The sequence below is a fragment of the Protopterus annectens genome, chromosome 15.part0, assembly GCF_019279795.1.
Source record: "Protopterus annectens isolate FY-2018-M chromosome 15.part0, PAN1.0, whole genome shotgun sequence".
Classification (NCBI taxonomy): domain Eukaryota; kingdom Metazoa; phylum Chordata; order Ceratodontiformes; family Protopteridae; genus Protopterus; species Protopterus annectens.
This window is the reverse complement of record NC_056749.1, coordinates 348083369-348102648: the sequence shown is the minus strand read 5'-3', so window position 1 is coordinate 348102648 and position 19280 is coordinate 348083369. Positions and strand designations below refer to the sequence as shown.

Below are 19280 nucleotides of genomic sequence, written 5' to 3'. Positions count from 1 at the left end.
AGGAACAATGAATAACAGCTTAATACATACCTCAGGAGGTAGAGGCCAGTAACAAGGTCCTACAGCACTAGGAATTTGAAATTAAAGGCACCAGACAAGGGGGTTTACACTAAGCCACTAGAGCCCAGGTTTCAAGATGTAACTCCTGAATAATTAACTTGCAGGTGAGTAATCTCATCTAAACAAACACCAGGTTCAATGCCTATGCTTTGGGAGCTTGTTTTTACAATTTTATAGCAGTTTGCCTTAGTTTTAGAGTGTGTTCTGTAGTTTAAGTGGAGTATATGCAAACAAGCTTGGATTTTTTGTTTGGGTAAGCCTAGGGAGATTTGTGCTAGTGCTGAGGACCCTTAAATAATACTTTACTTTAAAGTCTATACTAAAATGACCAGATAATGACCTGTTTTGTTTTTACAGGTTGTGGGCAAAAGTAGAGTAGTCGCTCGAAAAGGGCGAAGTTCTTTTCTGCCTTACGCTGTGCAGGGGAAGACCTATATGACAACTTATTGTCATATAACTTCTATCGATTCTTAATCAATATTTTATGTTATGTCTAATTTGTTATAACTGTTTAAAATGCAGATGTTTTGGTTTTATTTTTGAAGACTGTAAAATTACAGTTCTTAAAATGTTATAAATTTGAGCTTTTCTCCCCAGGCCTCTGCTGAAAATGGGCTTCTACCCAGTTGGACTTTCCCAGTAATGAAATGTCAATAAATAAATAAATAAATACATCTATGAACCTAAGGATATCTATCTGTATTTAGTAATCTGGCCTTTGACCAAGGTAGTAAGACAATCATTCTATACTGCCAAACTTATAAGTAAGGAAGTGACATCCAGGTCCTAGGAAGTTACAGTACCACTCTACTCAGATCTTATGAGACCCACCATAAAGTAAAAAGCCTCCTTTTGGCATGTAGCTACTACGCATTTGCAACAGTTTAATAACCATGAAGTTCCTCACTAAGAGAATCCAGAGTATTAACACACTATCCAATACAGATCACCTTAGAGCTCTGTCTCTTTACTTGGTCTTCTACACATTCTTGAGAAGTGATCTATGCTTGGCATACAAGGCAACCTTAGATCCAGCCCTGAGGGAGGTTTTGCACATCTGCAAAATGAGGAGCAATAGAAACACTACATCCAGAGATTTGAACTTTGTTTGCAACATGCATAGAACATGCTGGTGTGACAGATGTGTATCAAAGGACTTCCAGGCTGTGGAATAGGCTCCCCATCCATGTGAAGCACAGATCATCCCTAACCCTACTAAAATGTAAGCCTGACCATTGGATATTAAACTGTAAATTCATCTCCAGGCTGGTTCACGTGTTTCTTATAGACAGAGTCTGACAGCAAACATTCGCTAACTAACTTTGGATGGATAATCATAATTTTATCTCTGGGCTGGCCCCATTGTCTCTTATGCATAGAGGCTGACAGCAAACATTTCCTAACAAACATACCCCTCCACATAACTTTTCAGTAATCTCTTAAGATAGCCTTCCTAACTAACATATCACTGCCTCCCTTCCAAGTAAGATACACATGTTACAAGGGGATGCTATTGGGTTGAATTGAGTTGCATGGCTGGGCTTATAATGGCCCTGGTGGTCATTAACCTACTACATACCTATGCATCTATGAACAGTGCTTCAGCTTGACTCATTGGTATGCACCCTTATAATGTTTCATAAATAACCGGTCATTCAATACTGCACAAGCTAATCATTCTTCAAGCAGTTGTCTTCTTCTTCTAGATACATGCCAAAGCTACTGTGAGAAACAGAGTTAATTTTAAACTCACAAGACAGCTACGACGACATTATTAGTGGTGTATACTAAAGATGTTTGCCTGTGATCAAATAAATAAAGAATGGCCACAGTAAAGTAATTCATCATGTTTCACTCAAACAGAAAATAGACCTGCCAAGACATATTAATTGGCTCATAGGCTCATAGAAGATTACTAGGCTACCAGTTTTGGAGCCCTTACAAGGCTAGTCATATTTATCCTGAGTTGACACATTCTTCGGTGGTTTGGTGAGTAAAGTTTGCAGAGGTAAGGGTCTATGGTGGTTAATACTGACTTCCTCTGTTCACGAGGGGCATGGGTGGGTGCTCCTTAGGGTTGAATGTGCAGTTACCCATCCATTAATCTAGGTTGCATTTGAAGAGGGTCAGAGAGGGGCACTGTTTCCCATGAACTGGAAGCTTGTTCCAGAGAAGTGTCAGTCTCTGGGAGATGTATCTATCTATCCAGCATGACCTGTTCATGTCAGAGGCTAGGTTAAGATCCCTGGAGTGAGTGACCCTCACGGAGTTTGATTTATGACTGTATAACATTTCCGTCAGGTCCAGGTCAGAGACTGCTCTGTAGGCCAGGCATAGGTCATCTCTTACCAACCTCTAGAGACAAAATACAGTGACAGAGCTTTCAATCTTTCCACATATAACTTGTTTTGTGTACCCTGTAATTTCTTGGAGAGAAACTTCTGTGATCTTTCCAATTGTTGCAGGTGTCTGGTGAGGTACATACTAAAGGAAGCATTGCACTCAATTATTGGTCTGATGACAGCCAAGTATAACAGAATTATAACATTCTTAGATGTAGATGTGATGCATATAAGATGTGCCACATACAAGGATTTCCTTACTACTGTGGATATGTGGTGGTCAAAGTTCAGGTTGCAGGTTGCTATTAATCTGAGTACCCAGATCACATACCACTGGGACAACACTTGGGGGGGGTGCTGTCTATAATGTAATTAGCAGGGAAGTCAGCTTTCTCAAAGGGAATAATAATGCTTTTTTTTTTTTTTTTGCATTTAGCTTTAATCAATGGCTTTGGCACCAAACATTTGTCTGCATTACCCCGTCTACAGTACATTAATATCATTGCAAGACTCAATGATTGCTCCCACTATGCAATCATCAGCGAACTTGGTCAGTCACAGGTTGCCCAAGTTTGCCTGGATGCCTGAGAAATAAATTTGAAACAGTAAGGGGCCCAGCACAGAACCCTGTGGTATGCCACTGGTGACTGATTTTTGCTAGAGGTGAAATCACCCACTTTGACAGTATGTGTCTCGTCTGTGAGCCAGTTGACCACCTATCTGGTAAAGTATTAGTTCATTCCCAATTGGGAGACTTTCTCTATAATACCTGACAGGGGGATTGTGTCAAATGCCTTGGCTAGGTCAAGATAGGTGGTATGTACTGTCTTTTCTTCGTCCAGGCCCTTGGTGACTTTCAGGAAAAAGTCAACAATGTTTAACAGGCATGTTCAGGAAGAAGTCAACAATGTTTAACAGGCATGATCAAAATTTAATGAAGCCGGACTGGGTTGGTCCCAGAATTTGGAGATTACCGCTGTCCTTGTTAATAAGGTCTCTCTTTTTTTTTTTTTTTTAATTTTTCCAAGTCGTTTGGGTTTCTAATACCATGACAGGAATAAGCCCCATTCCTAAGTCAGAGTAAGATTAAAGTTTATGAAAACAGTAATGTTTCTATTTTTGATGTTAGCCAAAAGTGCTCTTCACAGCACCCACAATGTGCCAAGTATCGACTGCTTCTGCAATTCATATGGAGTTACATGTACCAGTAACATATCTAAGTATGACTGCAAGTTCATTTTTTATAATACCCACTGCTCCTACTATTACTGGAACTGTCTGGGTATCCTTCTTCAACACTGCCCTCATTTCTCTCTGTAAATCCTGGTATTTTATGACTTTGTGTCTCTGTACGTAAGACACTGTAGTCACTGGGTGTGGCAATTTCAGTGATCAATGCTACCTTTGTCTTCTTTTCATGGACCATTATATCTGGTTTTCTCGCATCTATATTTTGAACTGTTGGTAATGGATGATCCCACATGATGGAAACTTCATCATTTTCTACAATGCTTTGTGGCTCATATTTTCATTGTTTTTCAGCCACTTCAGTACCATAGTGTTTGCACAATCTCCAGTGCAACAATCGTGCCACATTACTATGCCTTTCAGTATGCAGTCCTTCTGCCATTAGTAACCAGCAACGAGGTGTGCGACTGTTTCCAATTCAGTTTTACAAAACCTACATTTGTCAGTTTCTCCCACATGTTCAATGGGCCTTGTAAACCAATGTATACGCACCCCACTATTTTGGGCCACCAATATTAACCTTTCATCTCTTGGTTTGAATTTGCTTCTCCTTAACTATTCCTGCATTCGTTCCTGATCAACATGAGGCTCTTCCAAAAGTTTTCTATACTTGCAACTATATTTATGCATTTTCCACATTTCTTGCCTTCTCATCTGGTCCTTCACCTTATATAGGTTCATAGGTTCATTGATTAGTACTGGGCTAACTGCCCTTGCGAACCATTTTAAGCCTAGCTAATTATCCCTATGGTACTGAAGTGACCCTGAAACTTGTGTTTGTAAGGCAAACACCTTAACCAATAAGCCATGTTCTAATATAGTACTAGGCTAACTGCCCTTGCGAGCCATTTTTTTAAGCCTAGCCAATTCTATATTCTTTCTTTTGTTTTTTATGGCACATTCAGTTGCTGCCTAATTTTTATCTACTTCTGGTTTGATTTCCATTCCTGCTTGATGCCAATATGCTTCTGCTAAATTAAGCAGAGAAGTCATCTTAGATTTTTTTTCTCCTTATGTTTCAAAACTTTTACTACATTTGGGTCTTGTAAGGTCAGCAGATATGTGTGGAATCCCATGACTGCAGATCTATACATGTAATCAATTTCAAGGAGGCCCATTATTCAATCAGAATGGGAAATATATAATCTTGGTATGCAATGATTTTTATAAATCATTTAGTGAGCATGAAGCATCCTTCTTGTTTTCCTATCTAATCTATCCAACAGATTTTGGGGCCAGACAATCACTCCAAAACTGTAAGTTAGGACAGGAAGAGCAAATTGGTTTATAGCTTGGATTTTGTTCCTAGATGTCAATTCTGTTTTGAGGATTAAGTATTCCTTACTAAGTTTTATTCAAATTTGTTCAAGTTTTATTGTTGGCCCTTCATCAATTCCCAAATATTTATACACTCCTTCTTGCTCAAGTTCTTTTATATCACATTCTTGTCCCAAACTGATGTTTTCCTGGTGTTGCAGTTTTCCCACTTTAAAGGTTGCTTTTGCACATTTATCAAGACCAAATGACATTCTTATATCATCTGAAAACGTTTTGACAACTTGCAGTTGTGCCTTCAGTTCCTCATCTGATGAAGTATACAGTTTTAAATCATCAACAAAGAGAAGATGAGAAGTCTTTACATTTTGTTGTTTTCTAGGAGCCAAATTATAGCTATGGCCTAAGCTGTTAAAGGCACGGCAGAATAGCAGTGGTGACAGAGTCACCCTGGCATATCCCCTTTTTAATTTTTATCCCAGGGATAATAATTTGTCCTTTATCGTGACTTAATTGCAAAATGGTCTGCCACTGTTTCATGGTCACTGTAACGTAGTCGATCAGTGTACAGTGTATCTTATACATTTTTAAGCACTCTTTTATCCATGAATGTGGGATACTACCAAATGATTTTTTGTAGTCAATCCATGCCATACTTAGATTCTTCCCCTTTTTACAGTTCTCCATTATGACATTATTTAACAAATGATCCTTTCTTCTATATGACTTTGTTTTATTGCCCTTTTGTTCTACTGCCATAATTGAGTTTTCTTCTATGCCGGCATCAATTCCCATGTATAGTTTATAAGTTGTTGGTAAGCAAATTAATGGTCTATAATTTTTAGGGTAGCTTGCAGGTTCACTCTTAAGTAGGAGCATTGTTTTTCCTGTTGTTAGCCAGGTTGGTGTCTGTTCACAGTGCACATATAAATATGTATTACTCATGGCTAAATCTTCGTGCAAAGATGTTAATACTTTTAACCAAAAGTTAGGTACTGCATCTGGGCCTGGGGTTTTCCAGTTAAATGCTTTTCTTAACTTTGTTTCAATCTCTCTGACTGTTACTTCATCCCATTTCATATCCTGTACCTTTAAACTTTTTATTCTTTCTTTTACTTCTGCTATCTGTTTAGCATCTTTGTTATGCTCCACAGGATCTTCATAGATATGTCTCCAAAATGTATCTCATTCTTCTTTTTTTGGTGGTCTTTCAATTCCTTTTACCTTATTTCCCTATTCTCTATAAAACTTTTTTGGGCCATCAGTAATTTTCTTATTTTGTACTTTTCCTTTATATTTATCTGCATACCTTCTATGTTTTTCTGCCTGTGCTGAGATTTTTAGTTTGTTATTTGCAATAGTGCATGACAGATCCTGGTCTGTTTTAATACTGCACACTGCTTTAATCATGTCTAGCTTTCTTAGTATTTTTGTTGATCTATTCCCTCTTCCATATTTTTCTAACAGTGACACTTCTTGTCTTAACTGCTTTATAGTTTTCTCTTTTCAATACTTCCATGATGGTATTCAATTTCTCCCCTTTCTTTCCCTCACTGCCCTGTGTTCTTGTGGTAGAACTTCATCAGTTATTAGTTTAGCTGCACAGTAATATGTCCTGTTTACTTCTGTCATATCACATGGATCTCTATGGACAGTCCTAATTACTGTTCATTTGCTTCATCAAACTTCTGACTTTTTGGGTTTTATTGACCTTCTGCAGTCTAATTATTTCATTGATCTTAATATGTCTCTATCTATGTCTGTTAAATCATGCAACTCTTCTCTTAGCTCATTTTCTTCGAAACTGAGGGCACATTTTTTGCTTTCCATTTCTAAAGGAAGTTCTATTGCATCTTCCTGTGGCACATTTTCTTAAATTTCATCCAGTGCCATCTGTTGCTCAGTCATATGGGAACTCACTGGCCTGTCACTCCTCAACATTGACTGCATCAGTGTTTCCACAGTTTCTTGTTCCTTCCCTTGCTGTCCAGCTTCAAGTGAACATTTATACTGGTTACTGGTGGAAGACTCCAAAATATCTTCATATGGCACCTGACCAATTGCTTCCTGTTCCACTGGTTTCCCCCTAATTTGGATATCCACTGCTCTATCCTGTTGTGGTGCTTTCTGCATTAGATTTTCTACACTGAATCCTTTACTTTGCAGGTACACCATAACCTCATTTTCTATTTCTCCGACTTCTCCATTACTAATCTCCCTTTATACTTTTCCTCTTTGTCTTCTTATTTTTTTGTATTGTAAAGATTTCCATGTCCGGATTCCTTTGTCTGTATTTCTCTTCAAATACATTTGGTGCTGCTCTTTTTATATTGGTTAGTTTTGCTTTCTCCTTTGCATAAACATTACACCATATTAAATCTCTTTTTCTTTTCCATGTCCATATTTCTTCTTCAGATGTCTCCTGATCTTCCATATGGTCCATAAAGAGTCTTTCCATGGCCTTGTAGATGAGGCTATGCAAGGTTATGGGCCAATAACCCCCAGGGCCAGTTGACAGTCCTCCTTTGTGCAGAGGGATTACTACTTCTGTCCTCCATTCTGCCAGAACATAGCCAGTTTGCAGTCTGTAGTTAAACGGGGATCCAAGTGGGTCTGCTAGGTCATGTTTGAAGTTGTTTAAAAGGCAACTTAAGATGTCTGGTCCCACTGATACCATGTTGTTGGCCTTGGACAGTGCCGTGATGAACTGCTTTCTTAAGATAATAGGCTGAGGAATGGTGGCAGGTATACTTTGGAGGATGACTGGAGTGGACGAGGGGGTTAAGTTTGCACCAAATCTGTCAGCTAGCAGGTTGGCTATTACCTCTGCTAGAGTATGGGTGGTGCCATCCACAACCAGTTCAGCACACAGGTCGGTATTCCCTTTTAGATTCTGTATGTAGTTAAAGAATGCCTTGTGATTATCCTTAGCTAGGGATGCTATTTTTGCTTCATAATTAGCTGCAGAGCACTTAACAAGATCTCTAATTTGTTTGTTTAAGCTACAGAGGGATTTCTTCCTCTGCTGAACCCGTTCCTTCTTGTTCTTGGATATTAGTTTCTTTCTCTTGTTCTATAGCCTGTTTATACTAGGGCTCCACCAGGGTGGCTTGTTTTTTTTCAGCAAGACCTGGTTTTAATCCAGTCAGGTACAGCCGATACTTTACAACAGCTTAAGTGGTTATACAGGTCATTGGTATACACCTCTTCATAGCAGTCCATGTTATCTGTGTTCAAGGGGGCTTTGAAAATTCTTAAGCATTTTTGAGCATGATTGGGTATTTGGTCTTATAATTACATTGAACAAGACTGATTTATAGTCCGGAAATCACACAGGAAGGGGTGCAATGCTCTCCCATGATAGTGACTAGTATGCCCAGGACATTTGAGCCTCTTGTGGGTGTGCTAACTAGCTGTTCCGGAGCATTTGCACTGACAAAGTCCAAAACCTCTAAGCCAGCATGTTTGTGGTCATGGATGTTTCCCAGTGGTCGTGCATATTTCCCAGCTGATGGTAGCATAATTAAAATCACCCATGGGTAAGGTGTTGGGCTGTACAACAAGTGAGTCCAGTAACTGCAGGTACGCAGTATGATTTTCCTGTTTCATGGTGGGGGACCTATAACTAGCTATGATGTGGTAGGGGCTTTTCATATAGTTAATTGGACATGGAATAGTTCAAGAGAGTCATACTGTTTGACCAATCTCGAGGTGTACTTATCCTTAATAAAGATGGATACACCTACTCCTTTGGTTCTTTTGCACTCAGTTTGTGGTCTAAATGTATGAAAAGCATTGTAGCCCTGCACAACCGAGGAGCTTTCCACACCTTTGAACAATGTCTCAGTGACTGCACAGACATCAGCATCTTCCAAAGTAAGAAGCACTTCCATGGAGTGCAACTTCTTGTTTAGATTCCCTGCATTAAGCAGCAGTACCTTGACTTTATCTAGAGAGGATTTTGTATTATTGGGAGGTTGGTTATTTTCACACTGCCTAAAAAAGGCACATTGGGGTGTCTAATGCATTTGCCAGTATCTGAAAGCCTAGAAGAGACAGGTGTAGACCGTCTCTAGCAATGCAGCATGGCCTTTTGACCATGTCTTCCCTGGCTGACAGATACTGGATCCCTTTGGACTGACACCAGAAGCTAAGCCAATTGTTAAAGTCAACCATTTTTTGTCTGTATTGTGGCATCGTCCTTGGAGAAGGCAGAATGCTGCTTAAGGATAGGCTTATACCTGCTGTGACACATAATTAGAGAGCTGTCATGTCTCTCTTCATATAGTCCAGTCAGATACATCTCAAGTCATTACCCTCATATGGACTATGCCGCAGTCATACAGGTACTTGTGGTTGAGTGACTTGAATGCTTGAATGACTTGATGGATCCTGGCACCTGACAGGCAGCTAACTGTCTTTATATGAGAGTCTTGCCTTCAATTTTCATAGTGTAACTACATCTCTCACAAAGTATTTGTTTCAGGAGTAAGTGGTTGTCAGTATATATGAGGCAACTGCTACATTGCCTCAGGATGTCCATATCTATCAGGCTGGCAAGAGAGATGACGAGAAACTGACTCACCATGATAGCAGGCTCTTAGTGTATGTTTTATTAGGGAAGGGAATGGGTTAATTTGACAGGACTGTGGTGGACTAAAAGAGGGACCTATAGTTTCTGTAATCTACAGTTGATCAATAAGGCAACGCTGCTCAGTGCACAACTGAGTTGCTCCTAGAGCAGTAGAAAAGCTTGGAAGGGTTTCACTGACAGCTGGTTAGAGAAAACTGAGCTTCTTAAGCTTTTGTGACTACACAGGGCACTGCTAACCACTGCTCAGTGAACAGCAGCACCACACAAATGTGAGGCTTAAACAAGAGAAACAAGTTTTAAGCTAACTACCAATTAAGAAAGCAAACAATAAGCCTTCCATCAGCAATCCACAAATCAAAAAGGTTAGATCAGCACACTTTTGCCACAAGGGTGCAGAAAAACATCTTCTTAATGTAGAACAGCTAGTTTGGAGCCCAAGTATAAGAAGACCACACAAACTATCTACAACAACCCTACAACTAACAGATACAATGTAAAACAGAGCAATTAGCTACTTAAGGAGCAGTAGACAGTACATTTGTTGGTATAAAGCGCAAAATGAACAGCAAATAGTTTAAGAAATTGCTAAAGTACAGTCACAGTATACAAGAGAAGTGCAAAAATACTTATTTTGTCTTTTCAGTAGTGGATTGCTCCAGGGATGCCAAGGTGGTGCAGCGGTTAGCGTTGCCACCTCACAACAAAAGGTTCACCGGTTCGACCCTTGGCTGGGCTGCCTTCGGTGTGGAGTCTGCATGTCCTCCCTGTGGTCAAGTAGGTTTCCTCCACATCCTCCAGTTTCCTCCTACATCCCAAATATATGCTGTAGGTGGACTGGATACTCTAAATTGGCCATAGGTGTGATTGTGTGCATGTGTGTGCCTTCTGTGGAAGGTTGGGTGCCAGGCTGGCAACTCGACACTATAAAACTCCACTGCCAATCATGAGTGGACAGGTGATTCACTGTGGTGACCCCTAACTGGGAAAAGCTGAAAGTAGAAGAGTAGTGGATTGCTCCAAGTGACAGCAGGTTCTCAGCAATCAGTAGCAAAGTTGCCAAATAACGAGCAGCTCTGAGTATCTATGCCAAAACCTGCACAAATATAAGGCTTAAATACAAGCAAAGAGAAATAAGTTTTAAGCTAACTACAAATCAGGACAGCACACAATAAGCCTTCCACCAGCAATCCCAAACTCAGAGAGGTTAGATCAGCATACTTCAGCCACAAGGGTGCAGAAAAACACCTTCTTAAAATAGAATAGGTGATATGGAGCCCAAATATAACAAGGCCACACAAACTACCTACAAAAGCCCTACAACTAACAGATACACTGTAATACAATGCAATTAGCTACTTAAAGCAGCAGCAGACAGTACAGTTTTTTTGAAACTGCTAAAGTATAGTCAGAGTATATAAAAGAAGTGCAAAAATACTTAGAACCCTTTTGTGCGTTTCCCAGCTCAAAAAGACCAGGTAAACACTTACTGGCACTAGATAAATAATCCCAGTCCTTCTAATGTAAGAGCACAGTAAAGGAGTGTCTGGAGTGAAATGCTACCGCAAACAAACTTAAAAGATACAAACAAACTTAAAGATATGGATACAGCAGTGTACTTTACACAGCTTATAAAAGTGTGATTTTTCAATAAAAGTACCTTGCGTTGTATAAATGAACCAACAGCCACTCAATTGTACTGAATTTATAAAGACAGTAAAAACAAGATAAGCTGATTAACAAGCCCTTCAGCCAATAAAACTACATGCAGAATTCTTATGCATTTCCCCAACCTAAACAGACCAGGCTACCTCCCAGTGCACTAGATGAAAAATCCCTGACCTGATGATGTAAAAACAAGTGATTACTAGAGTGTAAAAATAAACTACTTTATCCAACAGCTAGATAATGGATTCTAAAAAAGTAAATACTACGACAGCGCAGTGGTGCAGTGGTAGCATTGTCGCCTCACAGCAACAGGTTCTCTCCAGTTCGATTTTTGGCTGGGGTTCCTTCTGTGTGGAGTCTGCATGTCTTCCCTGCATTTATGTGGGTTTCGTCCGGGTACTCCATTTTCCTCCCATGTTATAAAGACGTGTCTGGAGTATTTCTCTCTGGGCCTCCACTGAAAAATGGCTTTGTTCCAAGTTGCACTTTCCTGGTAAACAAATGTTAAATAAATAAATAAGAAGAACAAAGAGGGGCAAAATGCACTTTTTCAATAGACACACAAGAAAAGGCAAATAAATAATTCAAGATATCAGCAGCAGTGTAGGAACGGAGGAGCTTATTACGCTCAATTTACAGTAGGGGGGTGGCAGCTTAAAATCACGAGGTTTAGATCAATGAAGGGGATGACTGTTTAACTGTGATCAAACAACAGGGATCATTCACATTCATCCACAGACTGCTTCATCATACATTAAAAACAGCCACTTGTTTTGACTGTACAAGTCAGATGTCTTATTGTGCTGACATGAATGAATACCTAAACAAATGCATAATAAATGGCCACAACAATGTATTTCAGTTCTTTGCTTTCAGACATATATACTGAGTAACCCTTTCCAGCCCCCGTTCTGATGTACTATGCTTAACTCAAGTCACTCCTCTATACAAAAGAAAGGGATGCATACCATCCTATAATACGGCTGGTAGTGGTAATCTAATAGCTCAATATTATTCAATAAAAAAACTTTGCCATAAAAAAGTGCATTCCAACTTTTACTGTCCAAGTCCAGCCACAATAAATAGAGTATTCTTCCACTTTTGATTTTCAGGCACCAGACACTTGACACAATGTGAACCAATGAGAAATGGCTGCTTACAGCTCAGTCTAACAACACAAAAAACAAATGAAGTGCTATTTGTTCCCCCAAAATGGCAGAAGGATGGACAATAAGGTGTAATCACTTTATTCACTATGGAAATATGTCTAAATACAGCCTATTTGAGTAAGCCAAACCTTTTAAAGATAAATTTGAATTTTGTGCATGTACACAACACTGCTGCATGACCTCTTTGTCTCCAAAAAGGAATGTCACCTAGTTTATAAAAAAATAAGTATATAGTACATAAAACTCCATTTTTATGATCATTTTTTTAATTCTGAGTGGTGAAGCCCTGCAGGCCATTACCATGAGCTGCCCATGAAGCAATCTCTATAGTTACATGGTTATGAAGATGTGACCAAACTTCACTCTGCTATAATATAGGATATTGAAAATATGAATGACGACCTTAATCTAACAAGATTACTGCACCTCCTGGTAATGATGGGGACCTTTAGTGGTATACAAAAAAAGATCACAATACTACAACCCTGTGGATTTATTCATGTATTGCAAATCATGTCTCTCCAACCCCATCTATCTCTATGCTGGACACAAAATTTTCAAAGTATTCTTGCATTATACACATCCTAACCCACGGTTCTTGTTTTGTTTACCTTGTCCGTAATTTCCACATAACACTTCTTTTCTTCTCATAGCCTGTAAGATTTTGGAGTTCTGAAGAGAAGAAGAAACAGGGAGCTTTACAGGTGTCAGTGACACCCAGTACCCTGGACTGTTGTAATATCTCACAATATTCTGGTTACACTGTAAATGTACCAAGGTGAAAATAAAAAAATAACATTTTTATAAGCAGAAGGTTAACTGGGACTCACCGGCTCCACAATATCAAATTTCTTTCTCTCTTGAACCTCTTGCATTTGGTATACATATTCCAAAGATGACTCGTAGAAGTTCATACGTTCTTTATCAACCTGTGTATCAGACTAAAAGCAAAACAGGAAAACAAATGAAAAATGGTGACGCAAAACAAAATGGCAAATATATCCATGACAGATAAAATTAACATGAAATATAACTAACTGTTCATTGTGAAAAGTATATGTCTACGTTTGAGAATGCACACTGTTGACAAGGTATAAGCCAAAATGTGTAATTTACTCTTTCAAAACAAGCTTGAATGGAATTTCTCACCACCTGACATGTGCACAGGTCCTGCCTGGACAGCTTTTGCCTTAGATAAATTTCTGAGACTGCAGTTTTGCAACCTACAAGTAAACAAATCTATATATCTAAAACTATAAACCAGAAAATTGAGCAGACTTATTGAAACTCAAACAAACAAACCATAAACAGCTAAAAACTACTTAAGCTTATTTAGCTCATTCATCCTTAACAAACTTTGACTTCTTCAGAATAAAAATCAACAGTCACAAACACGTTTATATATCAGTTTCAAGTGAATGACATCAAATATTATTCCAATTAATTTAAATTAAAAATACAATGAGTCACCTATATGTCAAGCCATGACTGGATAAATACATTTAATATTAATCATCTCATTTTATCCTGGTATTTTATCTGCACCCAACGCATTATTAGATAATACTGTTTTTTTTCTTTTTAAAGGCAAGTGTTATCGATCGGTCAAAGGTGTAGAGATGGATACCACTGTAGCCCCATGGGATACAAACTTAGTTATGGCCTGGTGGTAAATTAACATATTACTAATGCATTACCCATGACTACAAAGTTTAAATAAGTAATTTTCTACAAACTTTTTGTTGATGGTTGATTTGTTTTATGAAGAAAAGTACTTTAGTAGAATATGAAAAGTTTGTGGAAGAGTTAATCATACAACAAAGTTTTTGAAATTCACTGTGGGTCCATTACATGGGGTAGTCAAGTAAACTTTCGTGGCTTAGTTATTTCATGTAACTATGTGAATAAACTATCCAATCATAAACTTTACAGGAAATATACTTCTGTAAGCAATAAACTATATTTTTCTAATAGTCACCCTTTATTTATGAAAAATAATATACCCTGTTTCTAGATGATAAGATCTTCAAGAGTAATGACTATGGACAGGAGAATACCAACAAAATTTTCTTGGTAGAAATAGCACAAGAAATTAAAAAAAAGGGAAGCTCGTACTTTCAGCTAACTTTAAAGACAGGCAACATGGTTATTTAAAGGAAAGATATAAATGTAAAAAATACAGTGGATTTTGTTTTGATATATTACTAGACAATGGTACTATAAAAAGCATCATAGAGAAAATTGGAAAATTCTAAAAAGAAGCAGTGGACTAGTGACTGTTATAGGAAATTAACCCAGTTTCACCTACAAGAAGATAAATATTTTAAAATGATGTTATATACAGATAATTCCTTAGCTCTTCTTCCAAACACTGAAAGAGAAAATTGGATGTTTAAATGTGGAATGTAATAAGTGCCGATATATTTTGGAAGGCCCATTTGTTGATTTGTAGAATACAGATAAAGTAATACTACTTATAGGGCATTATACTTGTACTACAGAAGGTTTAGTTTACACTGCAACTTGTTCAGACTGTTCAGTATTTTATGTAGGGATGTCTACTAAGAAACTAATTAAAAGAATGCGCAAACATTACTATACAATAAAGAAAAGAGATATGAAAAATGTTTTATATAAGCATCTATATGGTAATTTGAAATGTAAAATGTTTTTAGTGTGTTTTACATAGCAAAAGGAAAGGGAAAATTAAAAATATGACTGAAATTACAGACACTTTGGCAGTTAAGATTAATATTTAATGTTTTTTAGCCAACAGTGGCTTGAGAAATAAATAACTTGTATTTTTAATTTGAATTAACTGGAAAAATATTTGATGTCATGCAACTGAAAGTGATATATAAAGGTGCTTGTGACTTGATTTTTATTCTAAAGAAGTCCAAGTTGGTTGAGAATGAAAGTGCTAAATAAACTCAAGTAATTTTTAGTCACTGGTGGTTTGTTTTCGAATATCTAAAACTATAAAAGCAACACCTTTCCTCCTTTTATGGTACTATACATGCAGCAATACTTCACCTCTCAAAACCTGACTGGCTCTTCCTCCATCTTTCTCACATCCTACTACCCCCACTGCACATCACAACCTTCCATCTACAACCTTCTGCTTTCATTGGTTTGTTCCACTGAAACCTTCCTTAACCCCTCTATTGTAAAATACCTACTTTCTGACCATACAAGCTGTTAATATTCATACTATGCTCTTAGAACCTAAAACATTGACAAGCTAAACTTGTTTGATAACTAAAACATAGTACCTATGTATAAGCCCATATCTGTTGCTTTTAGAATCCCACATTGCACTGTATTAATTTGCTGAAACTAAATATTCCATGGACTTTTTTTCTGATGCTGTTGGTACTGTATTAATTTATTGTCTCTAAATGTTCCACTGACTTGTGTTATTCTGTTGCCATTACCACTGTATTGTAAACAACTGTTTGCAGAGCTTTTCTCCCTTGTCCTCCACTGAAAATGGGCTCATCCCAGTGGACCTTCCAGGTAAACAAATGCAAATAAAAAATAAAAAAGTTACAAAAAAAGTTTAAAAAAAGTTTTACTCAGCACATACTCCTCTTCACAATTTCATTTGCCTGAATCCCAAAAGCTCAAACCCATTTGACTGAAAAGGGTAGAAGTCTACAAAAAGTATGTGATAGTGTCACATCTTAATATAGGAGTTATTAGGAATGCAAGTCTAGCAGAGTATGTGTAGACTTGCAATGGTCAGCATCATGTTGTACCTCCAGATGTGTATATGTTTATGATTGTTGTATATTACTGGTAACTGTGTGTGGTATGTTTGTCTTGTCTTCCTGGCTGTACGACCATGGTGTTACTATATTTGTTATGAAGATGATTTTCAATTAAATGAGTTTTCAGGCAAGTGGGTTTGAGGATAGAGGATTCAGGTTAATGAAATAGGCCCATCAGCCACACATAATGGCAAATTTATATTGAAAAAATAATTAAATAAAAGGTAAATCTAATTATTATAATTATGCAAACAAGTACTAATCTCTCTCTCTAACCGTTTTTGACAGACTATTACTGTGAGTTTTGTTCATGCAAATGCGAGCTTCAGTTTGATATGAAACAGTTTAACAGATGTTACTCAATTTTTTGAGATATTTGCAAAATTATGATTTGTATGCATATCTGCATATTTGAGTGACACAATAAATATAATTATCTGCAAAGCCATGTGCTTTCCCCAGAAACGCCTACAGTAAGACATTTATGTAGCTGAGCGAATTGCTCAATGCCGCAAGTTAACTTCACCAAAAGTTTGTATTTACCCATTACTTCCAGTGGGTGAGATTGTAAGTGCCAGAGAGTTTAGTGGACAGCTAGTGTTGGGGATGTGTGCATCTGTGTGTAGCCGCGTATGTGAGCATATGCAGAGGGATGAGTGGCTCCGGGTGTGTGTGTGTGTGTCTGCTTAGATGGTTGCAGTAGGAGGACTACTAGGGAAGGTGTGTGTGTATGAATGTGTGTGGTGGGGGCATGCTGTCATATCACTAAACTCCCCTAGACTAATCAGCAAATCCTGCAGTACTGAGGGATGAGACACTAGATAACAAGGATACTTAAAAATTTAATAGAAGAGCAGTTTTGCAGTATGAAAGGCGTATGGACAAGGTAAACACTAGACACCTGGGACTCTTAAAAATTAATAGAACCAACATTTTTGCTGCACAAAAAGATGCTTCAATAGGGGAGAACACTAGATATTCAGGATTTAAATGACTACTGGAGGCTTCAATAAGAATTGGGAAAAAGCTTTAAACAATGTGACCTTGGCCGCAAAACAGCTCCTTAGCACAGTTTTAGTTCTCTGGATAAAACTAGACACCACGAATACTCTTAAAATATTACCTTGTCAGTGGAAAAAAAAAAAAAAAAAAGTAAAACAGTAGAAAAGATTCAAATCCTGTAACCTTGGCATGGAAAGGACCTTGTTATCAATCCAAAGCCTTAATCATCTACACTAACCAGGGAGCTCTTGTACAATGGTGTTAGAGGACTTGTATAAAGGTGAATAAAACGAAATTATATGCAGGCCTTCTTCAACTAGTGTAATTAAAACATAATGTCAGGTATTACTGACTGACTGCAATGGTATGTGAATTATGAAGGACAGGGATGTATTACAGGCCAGATCAGAAGCATTCTGTAAAATCAGGGACATTTGAGAATGATGAAAGTGCACCTGTTTGGGGAGTGCATACCTGAAAATGGCCATGCTGAAGGCTTCCAAACAAAGCACAGGTGAACAATACACAACAACAGAGAAAATTGTTAAACATATACTTTAAGTCACTTAAAAGTTAACAGAACAATAGTTCTAGCATTAATATTTACTTTTTGGGCAATAAGAATTAAACATTAATGTCTGGCATTATTGACTGACTATAATCATCCGTGATTTACGAGGGGAAGGGAAAAAAAGAGGGAATATCAGGGACGTTCTGTTTGTGTGGGAATGTCTGCATGGTGCCTGTGCCAATGTGATATGCGGGCCATCAGAAGTGCTTACCCCAAAAAAAATGCTGTATAGTAAAAGCAGTATCACCATGCAAATTTGCAACATGCACACAAGACAGTCATGAGTTTTTCCTCATAACGGTTAATGTGACTTAGAATTCCATTTGCCACAATCACAGAAACAGTTTGTTTTGGCCACACCTCCTATCACTTTCAGTGGTATTCTTTCTGAATCCCAGGGAAAGTTCCACTTGAACACTATGTTAGCAGTTCACCTTCTTATTTTATATATATATATATATATATATATATATATATATATATATATATATATATATATATAAAGTACAGTTGTGTACACTTACCATAAATGTAGATGTTCAAGTGTATTCACTGTTGCAGTCATTACATTTGGGTTATCTGCCTGCAGGTGGCCCTCAGCCAGCCTGAATACCAGAGTCTTGGATTCCTGCATCAGATGCTGTCTCTTCTTCTATGACGTCAGGTCATCAAGGGTATAAAACATGCAGCCGATGCCATTACATCAGTTTTTCTTGCCCCAGATGTCAAGTGCCCCCATAATGGGAAGCAATTATATGTTATGTTACACCTCCAACAAAAAGCAAATACACCAGAAAGCTCAAATACACCAAACAAGAAGGAAAGGTAGAGCCAAGAGAAGTCGGGGGGCTGGAGGGAGGGTAACCAGGACTGCAACAGTGAGTACACTATAACATTTACATTCATGGTAAGTGTACACAACTGTACTGTGTTCTTCGTGTTTCACTGTTGCACTCATTACATTTGGGTAGATTCCCAAAGCTAAGGAAGGGAGGAAGAAGCTAGAGAGCATTAGGACCAGCTATTAAGCCCTGCAAGACTGCAGTGGCAAAACCAGCTCTGGATTTAGAAAAAACAGGCATGTGGTAATGCTTGGTGAAGGTATGAACAGAGCTCCAGGTAGCAGCTTCTAGGATGTCCCTGGTAGGGACCCCTCTGAGAAAGGCTGTAGAGGTAGATGCAGCCCTGGTGGAATGTGATCTTATCCCCTGTGGGGTAGGTTTTCCATGGTGCTTATAGCAGAAATGAATGCAATGGGCTATCCATTTAGAAATGGTTTGCTTTGAAATGGCCTTCCCCTCTGCCCCTGCAGCAAAGCCAACTAGCAGCTGTTCAGATTTTCTGAGAGGCTTAGTCCTGTCCAAATAAAATCTAAGTTGTCTGTGCACGTCCAAAGAGTGCAGAATTCGTTCTCCTTTGTTTTCTGGATTAGGGAAAAAGGTAGGCAAATGAATGGACTGATTTAGGGCCACAATCGACACCACCTTGGGCATAAAGGAAGGATTGGTCCTGAGGGAAACCCTATCTGCATGGAAAATAATGAAGGGCTCCACTGCCATGAGGGCCTGTAATTCAGACACTCTT

The 19280-nt window shown here is 38.2% G+C and overlaps 1 protein-coding gene across 3 annotated transcripts in view; it reads right to left on the bottom strand.

Moving 5' to 3' along the window:
- Nucleotides 1-19280, bottom strand: part of OPHN1 (oligophrenin 1) — a 2670560-nt gene that overhangs the window by 1113186 nt on the left and 1538094 nt on the right. For all 3 annotated transcript variants that reach the window (XM_044057106.1, XM_044057104.1, XM_044057105.1), the window contains exon 6: nt 13184-13294. In XM_044057106.1, coding sequence (XP_043913041.1) covers nt 13184-13294 — 111 coding nt within the window. The remainder of the gene's footprint in view (nt 1-13183; nt 13295-19280) is intronic.